General features: G+C 37.5%; 1 protein-coding gene across 1 annotated transcript in view; it reads right to left on the reverse strand.

The window, feature by feature from the left end:
• Nucleotides 1-310: 310 nt before the first annotated feature.
• The window catches only part of SPAG6 (sperm associated antigen 6), a 37,014-nt gene continuing 17,130 nt past the window's right edge, over nucleotides 311-20,194 (reverse strand). Inside the window, exons 5-11 of the mRNA XM_066552297.1 lie at nucleotides 15,762-15,967; nucleotides 14,732-14,905; nucleotides 12,221-12,373; nucleotides 9,689-9,880; nucleotides 8,414-8,530; nucleotides 5,526-5,671; nucleotides 311-3,324 (exon numbers count right to left, since the gene is read on the reverse strand). Of these exons, the coding sequence (XP_066408394.1) occupies nucleotides 3,258-3,324; nucleotides 5,526-5,671; nucleotides 8,414-8,530; nucleotides 9,689-9,880; nucleotides 12,221-12,373; nucleotides 14,732-14,905; nucleotides 15,762-15,967 (1,055 nt within the window). The 3' untranslated portion in view covers nucleotides 311-3,257. The remainder of the gene's footprint in view (nucleotides 3,325-5,525; nucleotides 5,672-8,413; nucleotides 8,531-9,688; nucleotides 9,881-12,220; nucleotides 12,374-14,731; nucleotides 14,906-15,761; nucleotides 15,968-20,194) is intronic.

Consider the following 20,194-nt stretch of genomic DNA (forward strand, 5'->3'; position numbering starts at 1 on the left):
CTTTAGAGACTTGAGTTGAAAAGTCCCAATGCCACAGTCAAAGGAGCAGGCAAAATGATTTAAAGGCTTACATTTATTTCTGCCAAAGCACTGGCTTAATTATCTTTGTGTGTCTTAATAAGCCACCTCTGTGAGAGGTACTCTTACTTGAAATGCCTGCATGTCCTAAGCTCCAAAGCAGGCACTGTTGAGTGGTAAGCTGAGACAAACATCCAAAGGCAGTGTAGGGGCCAAGCTGCAAAATGAGCCTGTTGTTCATCTCCTCTAGCACCACAGTCACACACTCGCATGAAAACAGCATTTGAACGAATTAAAATGCAAATCTACATTTTATTATATGAAATTGAGACAAATGATACACACTTGAAGCCTGCCAGAGCAGCTATTACAAACATTAATATAGTTTTAGATGATGACTTAAACCAAATGAGAGGATGGAACAGAAACACTGAAGAAACGCCTTTTGAAACACTACAGGAAAAAAAGCAATTCTTGCCATAGTTCCATTAGTAAAATACAAATTAGCAATAATTCTGCTGTAAAGGGCTAGATCTGTGTTGTGCAGACCTGTGTTCCTCCAGGGAAGCCTCCAGCCACAAGGTGGTTGTGCAGGCAGAGAAGCAGCCTGCCAGCAAAGAACAACTGCTGGGGTCTCAAACTGTGGGAGAGGACTTTGCACTGCCACAGCCTAATGGGATGTGGCATCGTCCAGGAATCCTGCAACAAGGGGCCAAACAGCCACTGGCCTAGGCCAGAGCTGCCCAGGGATGTAAAGATGTATTTATGCTAGGTCTGATTTAGATTGTGCTCTACACAATCAGATCGCTTTGAAGGTTTGCCTTGTGCAATCATTTCCTTTGTCAGGAATCAGAAAAAGACTGTGAAAAGACTGTGAACAAATTGTTTAGGCATTGAAATTTAACCCTGTGGAATCCTTACAGTGTAGCACAGTGTGACACAGCAGGAGCACATTTGTCAGGGGACTGAAGCCTCTTTGCTCTCTCTGCACAAAACATATACATTAGCATTGTGTGGGGTGGGGGTGCTCCCGAGCACAGGAGGGAGGAAGCCGTGGGGACACAGCTCCATCCATGCCTCTGCTGCCTCCCATCTGCACACAGCCCTCTGTGCCACTTCTGCTCTGCCAGGGAAAACAGAGGCTTCAAATCCTTCAAGACTCTCTTGAATCCCTTCCATTGCATTTTGTTTCAGAGGTTGTACGAGATTTGATTTTTAAATATCCATAATGCTCGTGAGAAAATTATTGAGTATTGACTTAAAATTATTGACTCTTAACAACAATCTTGCTAAGAGTCTCAAAGTTTTTCCACTAGCATTAATAGTGCCAGAATATCCTAGCATTAATGTCAGAATATAAACACTAAAATCAAAAAGGCATTTGGTAGAAGCTAGTCAGTTCCAAGGCTTTTCACTTAGCTGCGGGCTAAGGAAAGAACCCATCTGCTGTGGATTCTATACCAACATTCATGACACCAACAGCTTCTGTCTCAGTCTCCATACAGTAAGGTACTGTGCATCCCCTGCAGAGTCTGAGAGCACCAAGTACCTCAAAGCAGGAGCACAGCCCTCTGTAGAAATAAATTTTAACACAGGATAGCCCACCCATGTTTTTGTGAACTGTTGAAAAATATGCTGGCAAGAATAAAAAAAAAATAGTAATTTGGAATTTGGCAAAGAAAAGCCACCCTAAATAATTTCCAACTGCAATCAGTCTTTGCTCCTGCTTTACAAGTAATAGATAAGACTATCCTTTTATAAACCCATTCAGTTATATGTTTAAGAAAATAGGTAAGTTTCTCTCCAGTGGAGGTTTTCAAATATTGTCTTTCCTTGTGGCTGCCAGTATTTCCATATCCCATTCCAGAAACACCGTTTAATAGTCTTCAGGAAAAATTTTTAAAAAACCAAAGCAAAAAAAGAAAACCCAAAAAACCCCCACAAAACCAAAACAAAATAAAACAAAGACACAAACAAACAAACAAACAACAAAAACAACCAAAAACCCCAACAAAACAAAACAACAAACACTCTCCCAAACTTCTGCAAATGAGAAAAAGAAAAATGGTTAGAACAAAAAATGGTAAATGACAGTTACATATTAGGGAAGATTAGAGGGTTGTTGCTGTGTGATACACCAGAGGAGTAAGCAGAATGTAAAAGTCTTTTCACTCTCCAAAAGAAGGTAAAAATAGTTTCAGGATGTTCTTCAGATGGGATAGAGCTCATACCTCTACATTGATGTGATCTTGCAGCTTCAAGACTTAAGTTCCAAATGTGTTGTAACTCAACTCTTCAGCTATTTCAGCTCTTGAAGGATAAATCCTAAGCCATCTTAGTCCCATCAGTCCGATCAGTGCGACCCAAGTATCCTCAGAACTTTGCTATCAGTGTTCCTGCAGCCAAGCAAAGCCCCTCTCTTCTGAGCCACACCAATGTGCTGCTGACCCCTGCAAACCAAACCTCCCAGGGTCCTTCCCCTTGTGTCCATGGAAGTTCTGAGTTCACTCTGTCCTTCCCAAGAGGAACAACCATGCACAGACCAAATAGTGTATTGCTCCTTTCCTCCACAGCAAATCCTGCCTTAATTAGGAGGACTTTTGCAGAAGATGTATTATCTCCCAGGCCAGGATCACCACACTACCATATCATGAAGAATTCAGCCCTTGTATCATCTTCATCTCTGATTATTTCTTTGTTTAGCTGCTGCTAACATGTTTGGAGATTTAAAATCACAACACTTTACTTCCTCAAAGGTAGCAGTAGGAGATATCTCAGTGCAGAAAGAATTCCATAATTAGAAAAAGCACAGGGGCCAGCTTTTTTCCCCTCATCAAGCCTGGGAAGCTTTAAACAATATACAAAGACAAAAGGAGAAAATGGTAATAGTACTGAGAGGGCTAAAATTTGAATGAGATAACAAACTTCTCTTGTGGAAGGAAAAGGAAATGACTGATTCTAAAAAAGCTTCTGTGATAAATCATCACCCCTGCATGAAATTCATTCATGTATGTGGCAATATCTGGTAGTAATGTTAAAGTAAAACAAAAAGGAACAAAAACTTAGCTTATAACAAGTTTATAAAGAACAAAATACGGCTTGCTAAAATTGTTGAGCTTTTTCAGTAGTTCAAAAAGTAGAAAGAGATTTGAGAATCAAGCAAGGTTTTCAACAGCTGTATTTGTATTACAGTCATAAAGGCATAAATGTGAAATGTAGCTCTAATAAAACACTGAAGTTTATAAAACTGGTTGGTAATTTTCCACCCTTTCCAGGAGTATCTCAGAATATCCAGGGGAATAATACCTGAAAGAGAAGCATTTTGTTTGTGTGTTAGACTACAAGGCATGTTCTGTACAAAGTAATGAAATACTATGCATATTTCTACTGATCAGGAAAAAATCCTAGCATTAAACACTGGTCAAGGCATTCTACAGCTACTCCCCTACAATGTTTTAACAACCTTCTTTTCAACTTACATAATCATTTATACTTGGAAGTCAGTTTTTTAAAAATATATTTAGCTTCTTTTAGGGCATGTAGGTAAGCAGCTACATTTTAGATTGATTCAGCTGCCACAAGCATTGTCTTTACTAAGAAATGTACGTGCTGGCTTCTTTGGAAATGATGGCCTTCAACAAAAAAGCATGAGTTTACACAGAACTGTTGGCTGCAAATGACAATAGTCTGCTGCTGCTTGTCAGACATAAGCACACACCCCAAAACTCACATGAAGTCTACATCCATGAGAGGGACACTGGTTCTGGAACAAAAAAAATTGTCACAGTGACCTTCTCTCTCTCTAATGCCGCTCAAGGATGGACACTGCCCAGGAGGTTTTCATTAGAGTAGGACTCTATAGTCCCATTGCTGTCCTGCTGTCATTCAACTGGTTTTCCACAATGTTCCAACTACATGCATCCAATATGCAAGCATCAAAGCTGCATTTAGTTCTTGTTTTCCAGGTTAAGAGAATCTGAAATTTAATACTGTATTATCCTAAAAACATACATCTCAGTATATTTCTAGTTTTGCAGGCATGTGAACTGCCACCTCTGAGCCCTGAAAGCTTCAACTATAAAGAGAGAGGAACACACTTCCATGTAATGTAGGCCTAAAATATACTCAAAAAATCCCCAATGCTTTCCCTTGAAGGAAAATCTATTTACTTTGTTAATTTTCATTTTTCTGGACAATTTCTGCATAATTAAACTCTTTTTAAACCTCTTATTAGTTCTGTGATTTGTAAAGCTAACTTTCCAATGCATTACTGTATTTAGTCTGCAAACAGCCTAAAATAACAGGTCTCCAGGACAAACCCAGAGCTGGATTCTATCACAGCTGCTGTGCCTCAGGCAGCACAACCAACATCAGGCAGAAGCACAGACAGTCAAGCAAGAGATGCTCAGAGGGGCCTTTTTATTTATTACATCCCAGGCTAGATGAGTAACCTTTTTTCATTTACAGGGGGGAAAAATAGCTATAACAAAGAAACATTATTAATACCCAGAAAAGAATAAACAAATTCCTCTTTCCCTCTGAAGTACAAGCTGCAGAATAAAATTTCTTTATGAATTTGCTTTTACCCATTTGACAGCTACTGGCTTTTCTTTGTAGAGACAAACAGGCCTTCATTTTGTGAGACTTAGTTTCTAGCTACTATTAGCTGAAGAACTCTGCTGCTATAATTAAAATTGATGATGCAGATTTTCAGAGCCTGTAGAGGGAGTACATGAGTACAACATCCTTCTGATGTGTTGATGTAGTGAAGGACTGGTAAATGGGTATCTAGAATCTAGGAGGGCATTTCTCTCATTATTACAATTTAGGATGGTGACATTTTGACTGTAAGCTATTTAATAGTGTTTCTGTATTCATTAAGGGCAAAGTTCAACTTGGTGCAGACAGCTGGTGTATGGTCCTTTTATATAACACTTAAGCCTTGTGATGAGGCTCAGGGAGGAAAGGCAGCTGTGGGCAGACCAACTGTGCAGGAGAGCCTCTGGACCCTCTGTACATCAGAGGAAGTTTCAAAGGAGCCTCTGAACACTCTAGCTCAGACACACTATTATGAAAGTCAAGGATGCAACCAAAGATTCACCAATACCTCTATTTTTGGAGCCTAAGTAATCCACAAGTAAGTTACCAAAATAAATTTCCCACAGACATTCATTAATATGAGTGGCTGTACTGAAGACTCAGAGTCCATCTGGGCAGTGCAGGACTGACTTTATGTCACACTTTCCTGCAAGAGCCTGATTATTTGGGCTTTGTTGACAGACAAAGAAATTTGATTCCAAATACAAAAAGAGAAAGCATTCTAATGTACGTGTCCAGAGGTTGTGTTACTGCTGGGGCAATTAATCAAATGTTACGCTTTGGTTTTATTAAAACCAAATTTCACATAGGAGTTAAATTACTATTTTAAATCCTTCCTTTGTGTTGTTCCTGTGAAAAACATCTAACAATGTTACAAGTATGAGTTCTTTAAATTTCATTTTCCCTACCTTACTATTTCCTCTGGGTAGCAATTGTTAATAGTGTTGATATATTCCTGAAGAAGTGACCCAGGTTCTGCTTTTATTTCTTGAACCTTTTTAAGTCCACCAGTTGTTACAAAGAGACGACGTGCTTTATTGTCATGTGGTAACACCTACACACAGAATAGTACATTTTAAAAAATTCTTTTGAATTAATCTGTATGCCACTAGGCTCAAATATTGCTTATTTGTTTTTAATTCAGAGGACAGATAAAAAGGAAAATTAGAGAAACAACATCTGTAATGACTACTGTATTATAACACCCAGCTGTATAGGGAAAAAAACCCCAGAAACCAGCCCTTTATGATTACAACATAATTTATAATGTACTTTAATACATAACATATATAAAATAATGAATTTAATATTTATCCTTACATAAATAATATTTCTTGAATTATTCCTACAGAGACAACAAGATTGTGGAGAATAAATAGATAATCAAAACAAAACACTAACATGGAATAACAACAGCATCTGTTCCACTTAAACCAAGTTATTCAGGTCTTTTATGTCAATTCCCACAGTTTAATTGTAGAGCTGAATTTTATATCATTATAATGATCTAGTATAGATTAGTGCATGAAAACAATACTGAGAATTGTTGCAAGTGAACAATACAGCCTTGAAGCATTACATGCTACTATTAAATTCCTAGATATTAAAATCCTTTAACACACTGTGTAGCCATGGAAGCCTTTTACAAACACACACACAAAGCAAAAACGTGAAGTTTCTGCAGCCAAAGGGGATGAGAAGCAGGAATGATCAGACAATAACATTCTGTGCTCCCTGAGTGATGCCAGTACGCAGCTCTGTCCAGAGGACGGCAGCGAGGGAGGAGGGAGGGAGGAATGAAGGGAGGGAGGGAGGTGGGGGCTGGGCCAGGCGAGGGAGAATGACTGCATGTAGTCCATAGGCCCATAGGGCTGCAATATTATTAAAAAAAAAAAAGAGAGAGAGAAAAAGACAGAAAAATAATGCAAGATGTCAGCTGCATCTACAGCAAAACCAGATGCGTTTAAAAACAACTCTGAGAGTTACAGATTATGAGGGCAAAAACATTTTGTAAGCTTCCACACTGGTCAGACATGAAGCCATAAATTTGACTGTATTTCAGTGTAAAACAAGAGCCTCAAATGAGGAAGGAAGTGCCTAAAAGGATGAAGAAAAAGAACAAAATTTCTTCCATGCATTCAGGCAAATGACCTTCATTTCTGTGGTTCCTCTAGTCTGTACAAAATCAACAGACAGGTAAAGAAAAAGCAGGAGAGCACAAAGACTTCTCTCTATTCTATGCTCCACAGAAGTGTCAGGAACAACTGTGATTTTTTCGTTGTGGGAACTGAGCAGACGTCTGTTTTCACATCTCTCCCACAACAAGAACTGCCAAGGAGGAACTAGCAAGGAGACAGGATATGGCCCTTTCCCTGCCTTCCTCCTCCACACTGTGACTTCCAGCCTGGATAAGACAGCAAAAAATTCTCTGAGAAGGGGCCCTAAAGAGAGAGCACCTCTGAGACAGTCTCTTCCCCCAGTCCAACCTGAGACAGCAGAGAACTGCACAAACTCCGAAAATGCTAATGCTAAAATACACAGTCCAGCATGAAAAACAAACAGCACCCCATTTTGAAGCACAGCTTGGAAATAAGGCTTTTACTGTGCCATAAATAAGCCCACAGAAGTAACAGACCACAGCTCTAAGAATAGGAAATTCCTAAGCTATGGTACAGGAGAGACAAATGCTTTTACTACAGAGAACTTAATTTTAAGAGAACTTAAAATTAACACTTCAGAAGAGCAAATGCCAGACAAGTATAGTTTAATAACATATAGGCAAAGGAGAAAATTGAAACAAAACAAAATATCAGCTGATATGAAGGGCACAAAACCATTTCAATAGCAAGCAATGTTCAAATATACACTGGATAACCAATTGCTACACACTTGGCTCATTAATAGCTCCAGTCAGAACGAGAAGCAAAAGAGACTGGATTCTGTGCAAATCTCCAGTCTTTGAACAGCCTTAGCAAGAAGACAGGAGAAATGAAACTCTGGCAATGTAATCAGGAATCTGCACTACCAACAGCAGTGCTTCCAGATCTGTCATAATCAGAACTGAGTATCAAGAGTGTTTTACTTGGCCATTTCCAGAAAGAGCATCTTACCCACAGAGCTTGGTATACCCTGCTAACAGGTTACACTGCAGAGTATCGCACAAAACATAGTTTGCAGTTGAACAGGATTCCCACCATGTGCTGAACATTAAAGACACTGCAAGTCTCCCAGTTAGTTAGCAATTACTTACAAATTTTAAATATTTTCAATAAATCGTATCACTTTTACATGCTGCATTCAAATCAACAATGTATTTAACAACTAAGTTTCAAAATATTGAGAGGGATGAGAAAAGATTTGGAATTTTTACACTTATTTGAGCCTGAAAATTAATCAGGATAAAAGGAGTGAAGCCTTTATATTATTGTAAAATATCTGACTTAAGTCACTGCTGTACAGACAGCTTGTAGTTTATCTAAAACAGATGTGACTGGGATTTATGTGATACATTGGCTCAGCGAAAATATTTGCAGTGAGTTAATATTCCACTTAATCTCAAGAGGCAAGGAAGAAAAAAACACCTTGCTTATAGGAAACTGTTTTCCCAGTCTTAGGATGAATTATGGCAGATTCCAAATGAAACAGTATCCAGCTGTATTAGACAAAAGAACAGGATCCAAACTGCTTTGGAAGGGGATGCTTGAGGATCCTGAGAAAACAATGACACCTTTAGAGTAGCTAAATGGGAAAAAATTAGTAATTAAGATATTACTCAGCAAGAAGAGCCTTTTCTTACCTTACTAAACTGCCCAATAATATGCTTCATAATACTGGGAGGGGCCTCATGAAGCAGTGGTTCAAGTGCTGGAAGATATGTGCATTTCTGAAGAATGTTCTTTAAGGCTTTCTTAGTCTATTGAAATGCAAAATAAACTTTCTGTAGTAAAATATCAACGAAAACAAGAATTCATATATATCACTGAAGTCTGATCAAAAAAGCAAATTGATCAGAATTTTCAATGGGCAATTTCTGAATAGAAACTATGATATCTATCAGGTCACTTAATGAAGAATCAATTCTCTACTTAGATTTATGAAACCTCAAAACCTACAGTGCATCATATTATTATTATGTTATCTACAGTCAAAGTAATGGCAATTTTCCTTTGACTATAATGAAAGCTGGAGTAGACCCTTTAAGGTAAATTGAAGTACTCTAATGTAATAAGAAAGTTAAATCAAAACATATTTTAAAAGATTGTATTTTAGAAGTGGCTTACTGGGAGAGGCTGCTGGTCTGGGGTAGCAAAGTGCAGTATGGTCCAGGCAGGGGGGAAAAGAGAGAGTGAAACAATTGTGCATTGGTGCATATTTCTGAAAACAAACTCAGTGGTGACTGATACAAGCAGAAGTAACCTTCTTGGGCAGGATCACAGGTACAGCTAATTTGGCTTCAATATTTTTGGACTACTGGAAATTACTATATGAAAGGTACTTTACATGGAATGTGGTATTTCAGTGGAACATAGAGAATCATAGTGCAACATAGGAGATCATACCCTGTCCTATTGCATTCTTACTGTTGCTCAGAAATACACTTTACTAAACTGCAACTCTACTGGCTCCCACTCAAAGGCCCTAAATATGGGCAGTTGCATGTTTTAAAGAGCAGAGCCTTGATTAGCTGTTACAATTTTATTATAATAATAAAAATGTAGGCAAAATTATTACAAGGACTGTAATATTTTCTACAAGAGCTTATACTTGCAAAAAAAGAAGTGGATAATTAGAAATGAGTCACAAGAAATTACAGCAATATGGGTCTGCACAACTCTGATCTAAACTGGGGAAAAAAAAAGGGATTAGACTGTGGTGGCTGTAGCATATGATTTGGTATACACCGCATGCACATGCATTAGGACCAGCCAGTCCCCTAATAAGTGACACAGCACCCAGGAAAGCTGTGACTCAGTGAGCATCAATAAAAACACATAATTTAGTAGTTTTTAAGCACTTAAACCTCTTGATTACAATTAAAATGCCATACTGCAAATACTACAAATCTACTTACTTTTGTTTTTAGATCTTCTGAGCTACGTGGGTCCACAAAGATATCGAGCAGCGTGGGCAGCACGTTTGCTACTGCCACATGACGTGCATGCTCAGTAGTGTGCCTTCCAATCTGTCCCAAGGCCCAGGCAGCTGCTGCCTTAATATGATCTTCATGTTCTTCTACCAAGCAAAGACACAGTGGTGGTATTCCCTGTAGCATTAATCAAAAGCACAACCTTTACAAATGTAGACCAGGGAATGGCAATGTGAAACAGATACTTAGAAAATGATTCTCTATTTACACTCTTCTAAAAAAGGCTGTAAGAGAATGCATGCTAGTGTCATATTTTTACAGCATTAGTGTCATATTTTTACAGCATTATGATTAGCGAGAATTTTTAATAAATATTAATAAATATGGTTATAAAGAAACTGATTCAACGTTCTAAGTCAGAGAGCGGTTTGAACAAACATGCAAATTTAAGGTACAAAAAGAATACGCAACATAATTCAGGCTGTACTGAGTAAAGATGGCAGTTTTTCTCCGACTGAAAATAAAAGAATTTGAGTGCTTATGATTCTACAAAATCAGTTTAAGACCAGAAGGGCTCAATCACTGAGTCTTTCTTTTTTTACTTTCCACACTAAATTTCAATGTATCAACCTCTTCTTGAGTCCAGTAGTTCATGTTTGACTCACCCAATCACTTCAAGAAGGGCTTCAATTTTTGATTTGCAGACATCAAGAGGTGGAGATCTCACATCCAGCTAAAGTTGTTCTGGTTCAGGGTCTTTATACTTTCTCCACAACTACTTAGTAGCTGATATTTTATACCAAAACACTCCAACAGGAAACATTTCATGCTACTTCAGGTAAGGCAAGGCTACTAAACTTCTACCCAGAAAAACCTTTTTCTCCATCCCATGAATCCTTCTTTACTCTTTTCTGCACAGTTTTCTGCTTTGTTGTTTTGGGTTTTTTCCCCAAGATACTTTTCAAATACAGACAGTAGAACTATATATATTACTAAAACAAATAGATTAACTTCTCTTTTCCAATAATGCTTCATCTTCTACTCTTTCATACCACAAAGGACTAAATTGTGGGGGGTTTTGCCACTGCCTTATAGCAGAAGACCACAATGAAGTGTTTGTCCAGTATGATCCCAAAAATCATTGTTCAAAATTCATCCTTTCAGGTTAGAGTACCATGGAATGGAACTATCATTTTACATCATAACATCATCAGTGTCTAACTGCATATGGTTATGCCACAGTGCATTTCTTTCAAATGGTTCCAGTTTATCAAGCCCCATCCTCAGCTCTATGTACCACTCCACAATTTAATTTCCCCTGAAGCAGTTTTTGGTTTTTTAATGAGTTTCAGGTTTATTGAAGTTTATTATTATTTCTTTTGTAGATCATTCATTAACACATTTAAGTTCATCAAAGTTTGCCCAGATCCCTACAACAGCTCTCACAGCAGTTCCATTCAGTTATGATAGGGATCATTATTATTCTTCAAAAATCTAACTTAGGGGCTTCCTCCAGAATCTAATCCTGGTTTCATCCCACTTGATTTCAAGTACTCAAAAGCAGGAGCATATTTGCTCTAGGCATCACTGAAAGTGGAAAGAGAGACACATCCAGAGAAGAAGGGCCTCAAGAGATGACAAGAAAAAAGCATCTATTTCTTTAATTTTAAAATACAGAAGAGCATTTTTTTGATCACTCCTACTTTCCCTGCATACTATGTTATGCTGTAGCAACTTCCATTTTTCAACTTGTATTTCTACTAGAAGACATTTCAGTTCCTTTATTTATATTGTTTTGTTGCTCCACTCACACATACACTTTGAATGACTGACAGTGTGAAAATGGGTCAAAAATGTTCATGAAATTGTTTCATTCCTTCTGTCATTAGTTAGCATTATTCACAGACTACTAGGCCAGGCACTAATTTCACCTATTACAAACATTGCAAATTCTCCCTCTTCTATATCATTGTCCAGTAGAACTTATTTAAACCTGAAAACATATTACTTTACTCATTTGAAATGTCACTTGCAGAACTGAATCAAACCACATTACATAAGAAACTGAGGTCTTTTCAAGTCTGAAGATGGCTGCTGCAAGATACTCCAGCAGCACTAGCAGAGCCTTGCTTGTACCATGAAGAACACACCTTTAAACACAGGTGTTCTAAAGGAGCTTTCAATGTAGCCACAAATACACATTTTAAGAGGAAGCAGACTCGAGAAATTCAGTCACTTATTTTCTGCACCCATGCAATTGCAACACAGAAAAATCACACACTGTAATACCAACTAATCCACAATGTTCTGTAAAAGGTTCAACACCATAAAGACACCCTTTTATCAGGTTGACACAGAATTTCAGTCATAGAAAGCAGCAATAGTAGGAGAAAATGCATTCATGGAGAGCAAGTATATAATCCTGTCACAAAATACATTCTCTGCCTATGTTAATTTGTACCTGTACCAAAGAATACTGCTGAAGAACTACAGGAAGACAACAAAGTGATAGCTAACCTTGGAGACAATCACTGCCATTGACAGGTTCTCCGAGTGAGCCGCCACATAGCCAAGTGTCATGATGCCAGGCAGTCTGACAGTCCCTCTGCAGCTGCCAATACAATCAATCACAGCAGCAACTCCACCTGAATTTACTATAACCTGGGAAAGCTGAAAAGATAAACAGAAGAGATTAAATACTCTGGAGTATCAACAGGCATAAAGAAGCACATCAGAGAAGCCTTTTAATGTATTGCTCTTGTTTTATGAAATAAAAGTGATGTATCACACAGACTGTTGGGAACTAAGTGCAGCATCAAGTTTTCAGGAATGAGGCTGATTTGCTGCTGTGTTTTTGATTGACTTTACTGCAAGGAAATCAGGGTTCTGACTCCTTGATGCTGTATAGCATGGAATGACATATTCTCAACTCCATCATCACACACCAGAGAAATGTGCAGATGACAACCTATCACAGGACTGATCTTGAAGATGCACCTAATGAGCCAGATACTGTTTCATCCTAGTGGCCCCTCATTCCCAAACTAACATCCTCTGTTCTGTGCAGGGACAGAGGCAAAGGCCCATTCCTCCTCTTAGCTGCATTCTAAATTACCTCTGTGGCATAAAATCCTTTGTGGATCCTCATGCCGAGGATTGAAGGCAAGGACAACTGTCTGGATGTGCAAAACTGACTTGGGCTGCACCATTCTGCCATGTTAGCATGCTCTGAGGGAAGTGTCCAGGGAGCACACTTGATGGGTAATGGAGTCTGCCCCAGAATGCCAAATGACATAGCCCTGCTTATAAATAATAATCAAGCAATGCAACATGGGTTTCTACCAAAAGCAAACTTGTCACACCACTTAAGGGACAGCAGTAGAATATGTATGATATCAATAATGCATACAAATCAAAATTATTTCTTATTCTTATTAGTATTATTTTCTTCCATGTTTTTAGGTATATCCCATTTTAGCATAATCCTTACAGATTCCAGAGCAAAAGGAATGTGTTCTTAAAAGTCAAAATTAAATGAACAAAACTGAGGCACATGAATTCCCAATCCAGTTGATTTCTATAAATACGAAATCTACCTTTATCTTAGAGCCTTTAAAAGGGGATTGTTTTGTTCATTAAACAGCCAGATTAAACTTTCAGTTAGTACTTAGGAAAATCTGTTCTCATGATTGTGAATTACAGCCAGTAGCAACCAAGTCCCACATCTGGACACAGCCATGTGCACCTGGATGTGCAGAGCTCCTGCCATGTTCCTCAGTCCTCACTCCAAGTCCCTCTGCTGCTGACCTTCACATGAATTTTACTGCATCTGCAGCTAGAGAGTCGAGATCTAAAAGCCATGAGTCTGAAATGACACAGCCAAGTCCTCTAGAAACACCATCTATCAGCCTGTCTCCATTGCCACATGCATTGCTTGAATAGAGTTCCCAGAGCTGGACAGTCATCTCTGTCACTCTAAGTCAGACAGAGATTGTGACTTCCCACTGGGAGTCACCAAGATGCCTCCCAGTGCTCCTTTGGAGAGCTGCTAGCATGGCCAGGTCCTCTTGTGTGGAGGATCTGGTGCCAGAAGCTCTTCTGGCTTCACCTGCAATCCTGAGTTTGGTCTCTGCCTTCTGACTCTAGAGCCCCCTTTTAATAATTTCTTTACTTTTTTGAGGAAGTGAGTTGCATTGCCCATGAGGTACAGAGAGAAAGCAGGAAATGTGCCAAGACTGTAAACTTTTATCACCAGCTTAAAGACTGGCAGGCTGAAGAAACTGCACAACATTCATGTTTAAACACTTCTCAGTTGTTGAGTTAGCATCATGATTTTGAAATTACTATGCTCAGCATTAGTGTGTTCCACAAGTACATGGCTTATATTTCATTCCAAAGTCATATTTAGTGCCTTTTAATTATCTCTGTGGTCTGGCAGATTACCATAGTTATAATTATATGGTTTTCCTATTTATTTTGTATTGACTTTGCCAAACATCCCCACCTTCCTATGGGTAAAAACACTGTAAATGCTCAAACTCAAATTACAAACTCAAGTTACCATCAGGTTAATAATAAATAAGAGAATTTTTGACCTTTACTGTCATTGGAAAGATAATTAAAATGTGATCCCAGCACCCCTGAAGATTTTTAAAAAGACACACACCATCTATTATTGTTAAAGGATGATCTTGCAATTTATTAGCTGGTATCATGACTTCTGTGAGGCTTTTCTCATAATATTTTTAATATCTAGGACTGACAGTACTGTCAGCCAAGAACTCCCTCTCTGTGCTGATATCTCATAGAATGAAGTAGCTAGGTATACATTTTATGATTCCCAGTTTCCTAACCCAATTCATATTCAATACACATCTCATAATATCAGCATTTCCATATTTTCCAATGAACATGCCAAACAGCCATTTGCCCTCCCTTTCGAAAAGCAAATGACAGAATAATCCTGTATTTTATTTAAAGTGTAAAATCTAATGATATGACCTTGTATTTGCATTTTCAAGGTTTTACCTCAGGCGTATGCTTTGCTATCTCTCTAATTAAAGTTGCACCATTTTTCTTGACATATTCATCTGAGTCCTTCAGGCATGTGAGCACAACTGGGAAAATTTCTGCTTCAACCACCAACTCTGCAAGATCCACTGAATGCTTTGCTATTTGGCTTAGAGCTGACAGCACCTGACGCTAGTAAATAAAAATTGTTATAAAATCAATAGTATACAAACATCCCACAACACACACTCCTCCTGCACACAAAAATCTATTGCATCAAGGAAAACAAAGCAGGATAGGGAAAACAATTACAGCTATTTTACAATTCACTGAGTCAATTCATGCACAAATATAATGGCACAGAACATTCGCTGGTTCCTGAATAAAAGTTTCTCTTTTGTTTTATCCCATTCAAACTTGTATGTATTAAAAAAAAATTATATATACACACCATTTAAAACTGTAATTTAAAATTTACTAAAATCTATAGAAAGTATTTCTATTTACATAAATTGGATCTGTCAGATCTTATATTAAGAAATCTTTGTGGCATTTTTATGTTGTCTTCTGTTTGGTAGAGTAAAACAGAAAATTTATAATAAGAAACAATTTTTTTTTGTCAATTAAACACTAGAAATTAAACCTTTGACAACAGCTATTCACATCAGATACCACATTCTAAAATACAATAAGTTCACTATTAACTGGCTTATCATATAATCTTTCGTATGCAAAACCTTTTTTGTAACTGAAATGTGCAAATCTTACCTATTAAAAGTATCTGTTGCATTCTTCATAAACTGTATATTTCTAAAAAAACCCCATACTTCTCACTTTAAAGATTAGTTTAGCTGTTCCTTACAGAGCTGCAGTTTATATCCAGTAGCTAAATTTGTAAATATGTGCAGAACTCTTTATCACTAACTACATAGTTACATTTTGTTAACACCCAAACCAAGAGCTTCTAAATAAATATGCACATCCATGTCTTTGATTCAATCTCAAGTAATGACTGGTATAACGGAGATTTTAAAAAAATTAAATGTACCTTCAGTTTAGCATCAGGGTTCGGGATCATCTGAGCTAAGTGAGCGATAGCTCCTGCATCCACTACTGTCTGTGCTAACTCTGGAGAATGCTTTGAAATATCACTGAGAGTTGAAGCAGCAATCCTTTTCAAAGCAATTTCTGGCTCCTGGATACAGAGCACTAAAAGAGGAACAGCGCCTGCATCCACCACAGCTTGTGACAGTTCTGTAGGTCCAAGGAAAGTAATTAAGTGAGTATGGGTGACTGACCCTTGTGCAAGCCATTTTTCACCCTGACAGATACAGCAAAGGAAAAAGGGGAGGGTGTAGTTCACTGTCTCGACATCTGCATTTCAAATCAGCCCTCCTGGTTTCATAAACCGTGTGGACCAATCCACAACTGAAAAGAATGCAGGTCAATAGATGGACCCCCATTTACATGCACACATTTGAGGTAGATTAGGCTGAAATGGTTTGTTATTCTGTTTTCTTTTTCTTTTTTTAAAGTAAGCAGATGTCAGCTGTTTAAACCCTGGCTATTCTGCACTGATCAATAGGAAAGCATTTTATGCATGGCTAACAACAACACAGAAAGCCAAAGTACCAAAATTTTATCAACCGGCTAATTAGAGAGCATTTTACCCTCTTTAAATGATAAGCAGATATTAGCATAGATCAAATGCCAAAAACAAAAATACAAAAAAAATACATAAAAGATTTATCTTACATAAAAGATTGCAAAAATGGAACTTGGTGATCAAAACTAGTCTTTGCTACCATACGTGGGATGAGACAGAATTTATACTTTAATGACAAGAAAAATGTTATCATACACAATTAGACAAATGAGAAATATCATCAGTGATATTGTGTGTCTGAGATTAGCACAATATCCTTAACTAACTGCACCTTAAACAAAAAAAAAAAAATCCGAGCATGTGATTAGCTGACATGGACAAAAATTACACTATTAGAAATTCATTAGCTCTCTCTGTGTATGCAGCATTAATCATAGTCCTAAAATGAGAATTACTGGGTATCAGAAGCAAAATTTATATTATAACCAAGCTGTGCTATTTTAAAATAGTGTTGAAAAAGTGGTAAAAACCATAGGGGATTCAATAATCTATTAGATTCTTCGTTCAGTTTTGCTACACCTTATTATGCATATCCATTATTATCTTTAACATTTATCTTGACTTACAGTACCATGGCAACATATGGCTGTTGTATTTCAAGACTCTAACTTAGCTTTTGATTTATAGTCCATCCATAAAGAGATTTTCATACTAAGAAAAATACAGCATACTTCATTAAATATACATAGACTAATATAGTTTTTCATGAAATCTGTACGTCATGTCATCATTACGTTGTTAATATCCAAATAATGTTCCAGACCAGATTTGTTTTCAATTAGTGAGTTATAGCCACACACTGTAATACATGTGATAAGTCAAATATTTACACTGTATGTTATTTTATGATACAATATTTTAAAGAAAATATAAATATTACATCAAAAAAAATAAATAATGCAATATTTTTTAAACTAATACAATACCCTGAAATTAGCTCAGTTGGCTAGAGCATAGTGCTAATAATGGCAAAGTAGTGGGTTCAGCCCCTGTACAGGCCATTTACTTAAGGCTTGATGATCCTTGTGGGTCCCTTCCAATTCAGAACATTCTGTAAATCTGTAAAATTAACTTTACAAAGTTCATTTTTCAAATAAATATTTGACTGAAAATGTAGTGCATGCATCCTCAAAATACACAAATCATAAGATTTCAACAAACTCAGATGCTGTATTTTAAAAATCTGAAGTGAAGTACACCTGAAATGTATGTCAAAACAAATCTGAAAAGGAGCTAATCAATATAAGTGGTATAAGTTACAGTCAGCTTTTGGTGGAAAAAGCCATGCCCAGTTTCTTCAGATCGTGTTTTGCTGCTGTACACTGACCAAGTGGAATTCATGGTAATCTACTGACCCACAGTCCAGATTAACCCCTCCAACTGTGCCTCAGAACTTCAGACCAACCAGAGCTCCACTGCCCAGTGTCTGCTGGGAAATGCTAAAATCAAGAATCTGATGTCAAGAGGGACATGGTGCTAGAAGAATGGGCTTCTTTGATGTCTTAGGAGCTAAAATCATGAAGTTCAAGCAGGGAGAGAAAGAGCAATACTTTCAGGTCACAGCTACACTCAGGCATGCAAAAGTAACCCTAAGTTATTTCAAAAGAGCAAACTAAATCTGATGCAATTTAGATGAGCTCTTGCTGCTAGAAGTCTGATATCATTTAAATACTGATGGTTACTGTTGGTCATGGGTAATTAAATGGTTTTTCTTCCAATGGTGTTTATAAGGTTCATGGCTAATAACTTACCACATGGAGAGCTGGACCATGTGTCAAGACAGACAAGTCGTAAATGGACTGTCAGAAAAACAGAAAAGCTGAGGCAGGGAAGAAAGGAAATACAGTACTTCCCATCTTGTTTCCCCACAAATTCAGCCCAAAATTACAATTCTAGGTATTAATGATGCTATTATAAATTGTAATTCTTTTTTTTCCCCTCAAGAAAAGGCTCAATTAATCTTCCTACTTGTAGAACATCTTTAATGCAGATTATACACCAAAGGATTCATGAAACTTTGCCATCCATTTAGAAACACAGACAGAGGTGGGAAAAAATTTAGACTGAGAAGGAGTTAGAGGGGAAAACAAACTCGACAATAAGAAATTTTTTAAATCAAATATTCGCTCTGAAAAAATTAAAATAACTAAAACAAATTACAAAAATACTCTTCCAAATACTACGTCAAGGCTGTATTATAAGGGCAAAGAAAAGACAAAAGAAAAGACAGCAGAGAAAAGCTAATGTATGAACCTCATTTAATTCCACAGAAGGTTATGAAAACCACAGGCTTGGAACTCACATTGGGGTACAGCTCAAGGAACTTCTCCAGCTACATGATGATAAAGTTGAACTTCTCCCTATGTGAGTGAAAGTAGGAAATTGAACTCTGTTTGTTCAGACACAAGAGAACTATGGCTCAAAACTGCCCAAAAATTCATCACTTTCATCCAGATCTACATAAGGAAGATTTTAGCAAGTGGAGACACTTCAGACAGAACTCAAATGGATGTAGAAGAAAGACTAATAAAGACAGATTTAGGAGTCTGAGATGCCACCAGTTCTAGTACAACTAGATGTTTGTAGTAGAGTTGCGCTGGTTTGTCTCAATGCAAAAGTACTCATCAGGGATGAAGAAATTAATTCAAAGTAGGTTGAAGACTTGTCATGAGTTTATGTGATCAGGAAGAGGGGAAAGTCAACAAAGTGGAACCAAGATCCTACCTACATACCCACTGAAAACAATGGGAAGGCTTACAGGATTATTCTGAACTAGTTCAAGGCGCTAAAAGAAAAACTCTACTAATATTATCACACTGGCAATAATAGCATGGATTATAAAAACCAGATGAGGATAAAAAAGATGAAGGTGAGAAAGTAAATGTCCAGGTTTTCCCCAGAGAAAGAAAATCAGCTCAATATTTTATTGACAATATACAATATTATATCCCCGTAGTAGAGCAGCAGCAACACCCCTGGTTGGAAGGAAATGCAAGTTTCAGTTCAGACCAGGGCTCTCAAACAGACCTTGCTGTGGTAGCAGGTGCATCCACAGGAAACAACAGGTTTTGACCAAAACAACCACCAATACTGTATTTTTCTGAGGACTGTGTGATCATGTTATGGCCACACAGAAAGACTCTAATTCCCACAAGCAGCCCAAAGGCTGCACTTCAAAATCAGAGGTTTCTGCAGGCCCCTACAACCACAGTGCCAAAGATTCCACTGGAACCAGGGGGAAAACCTTTCACCAGGAGGATGGGAAGTGAGACTCAAATCACTGAAGAGCTGAGGAACTGGTTCTTGTGGCTGATGCTGCTTTGAGCAGGAAACTGGACTAGAGATCTATCAAGGTCCCTTCTAAGCTGAGCTATGGTCCACTGGATGACAGAAAATGAGCAAAATCCTACTCTTAGCAATAAGCTTCAGTATCAACAGTGTTGTTTATTTTTGTTTTCCTACCAATTTACAATATACTGAAGCATGAGACAATGAATAAATTACACCTTTAATGCAGACAAAGAAAATGGAAAGCCAAATTATTTGCATACTTCAAAGAAAACAATTTTGCATTTTAACTGAATATGGTGTAAGTAAAATGTTACTAAATATTTTTCATGGACCTGATGGTATCTATGGTATTTGAAACATTTTATACTTCTTTTTAAACCCAATCAGTAAAAATAATGAATGGCAAAATCACAGCACGTTGATATGTACACTTTGGAGTAAGATCAGTATCTGAAATTCAGCTGAAAGGGAAAGAAAGAGCAGAACTGCACGAGCAGTTTCTAGATTTTGGAATCTGACCTGGC

The sequence above is a fragment of the Molothrus aeneus genome, chromosome 1 (assembly GCF_037042795.1).
Source record: "Molothrus aeneus isolate 106 chromosome 1, BPBGC_Maene_1.0, whole genome shotgun sequence".
In the NCBI taxonomy this organism is placed as follows: Eukaryota; Metazoa; Chordata; class Aves; order Passeriformes; family Icteridae; genus Molothrus; species Molothrus aeneus.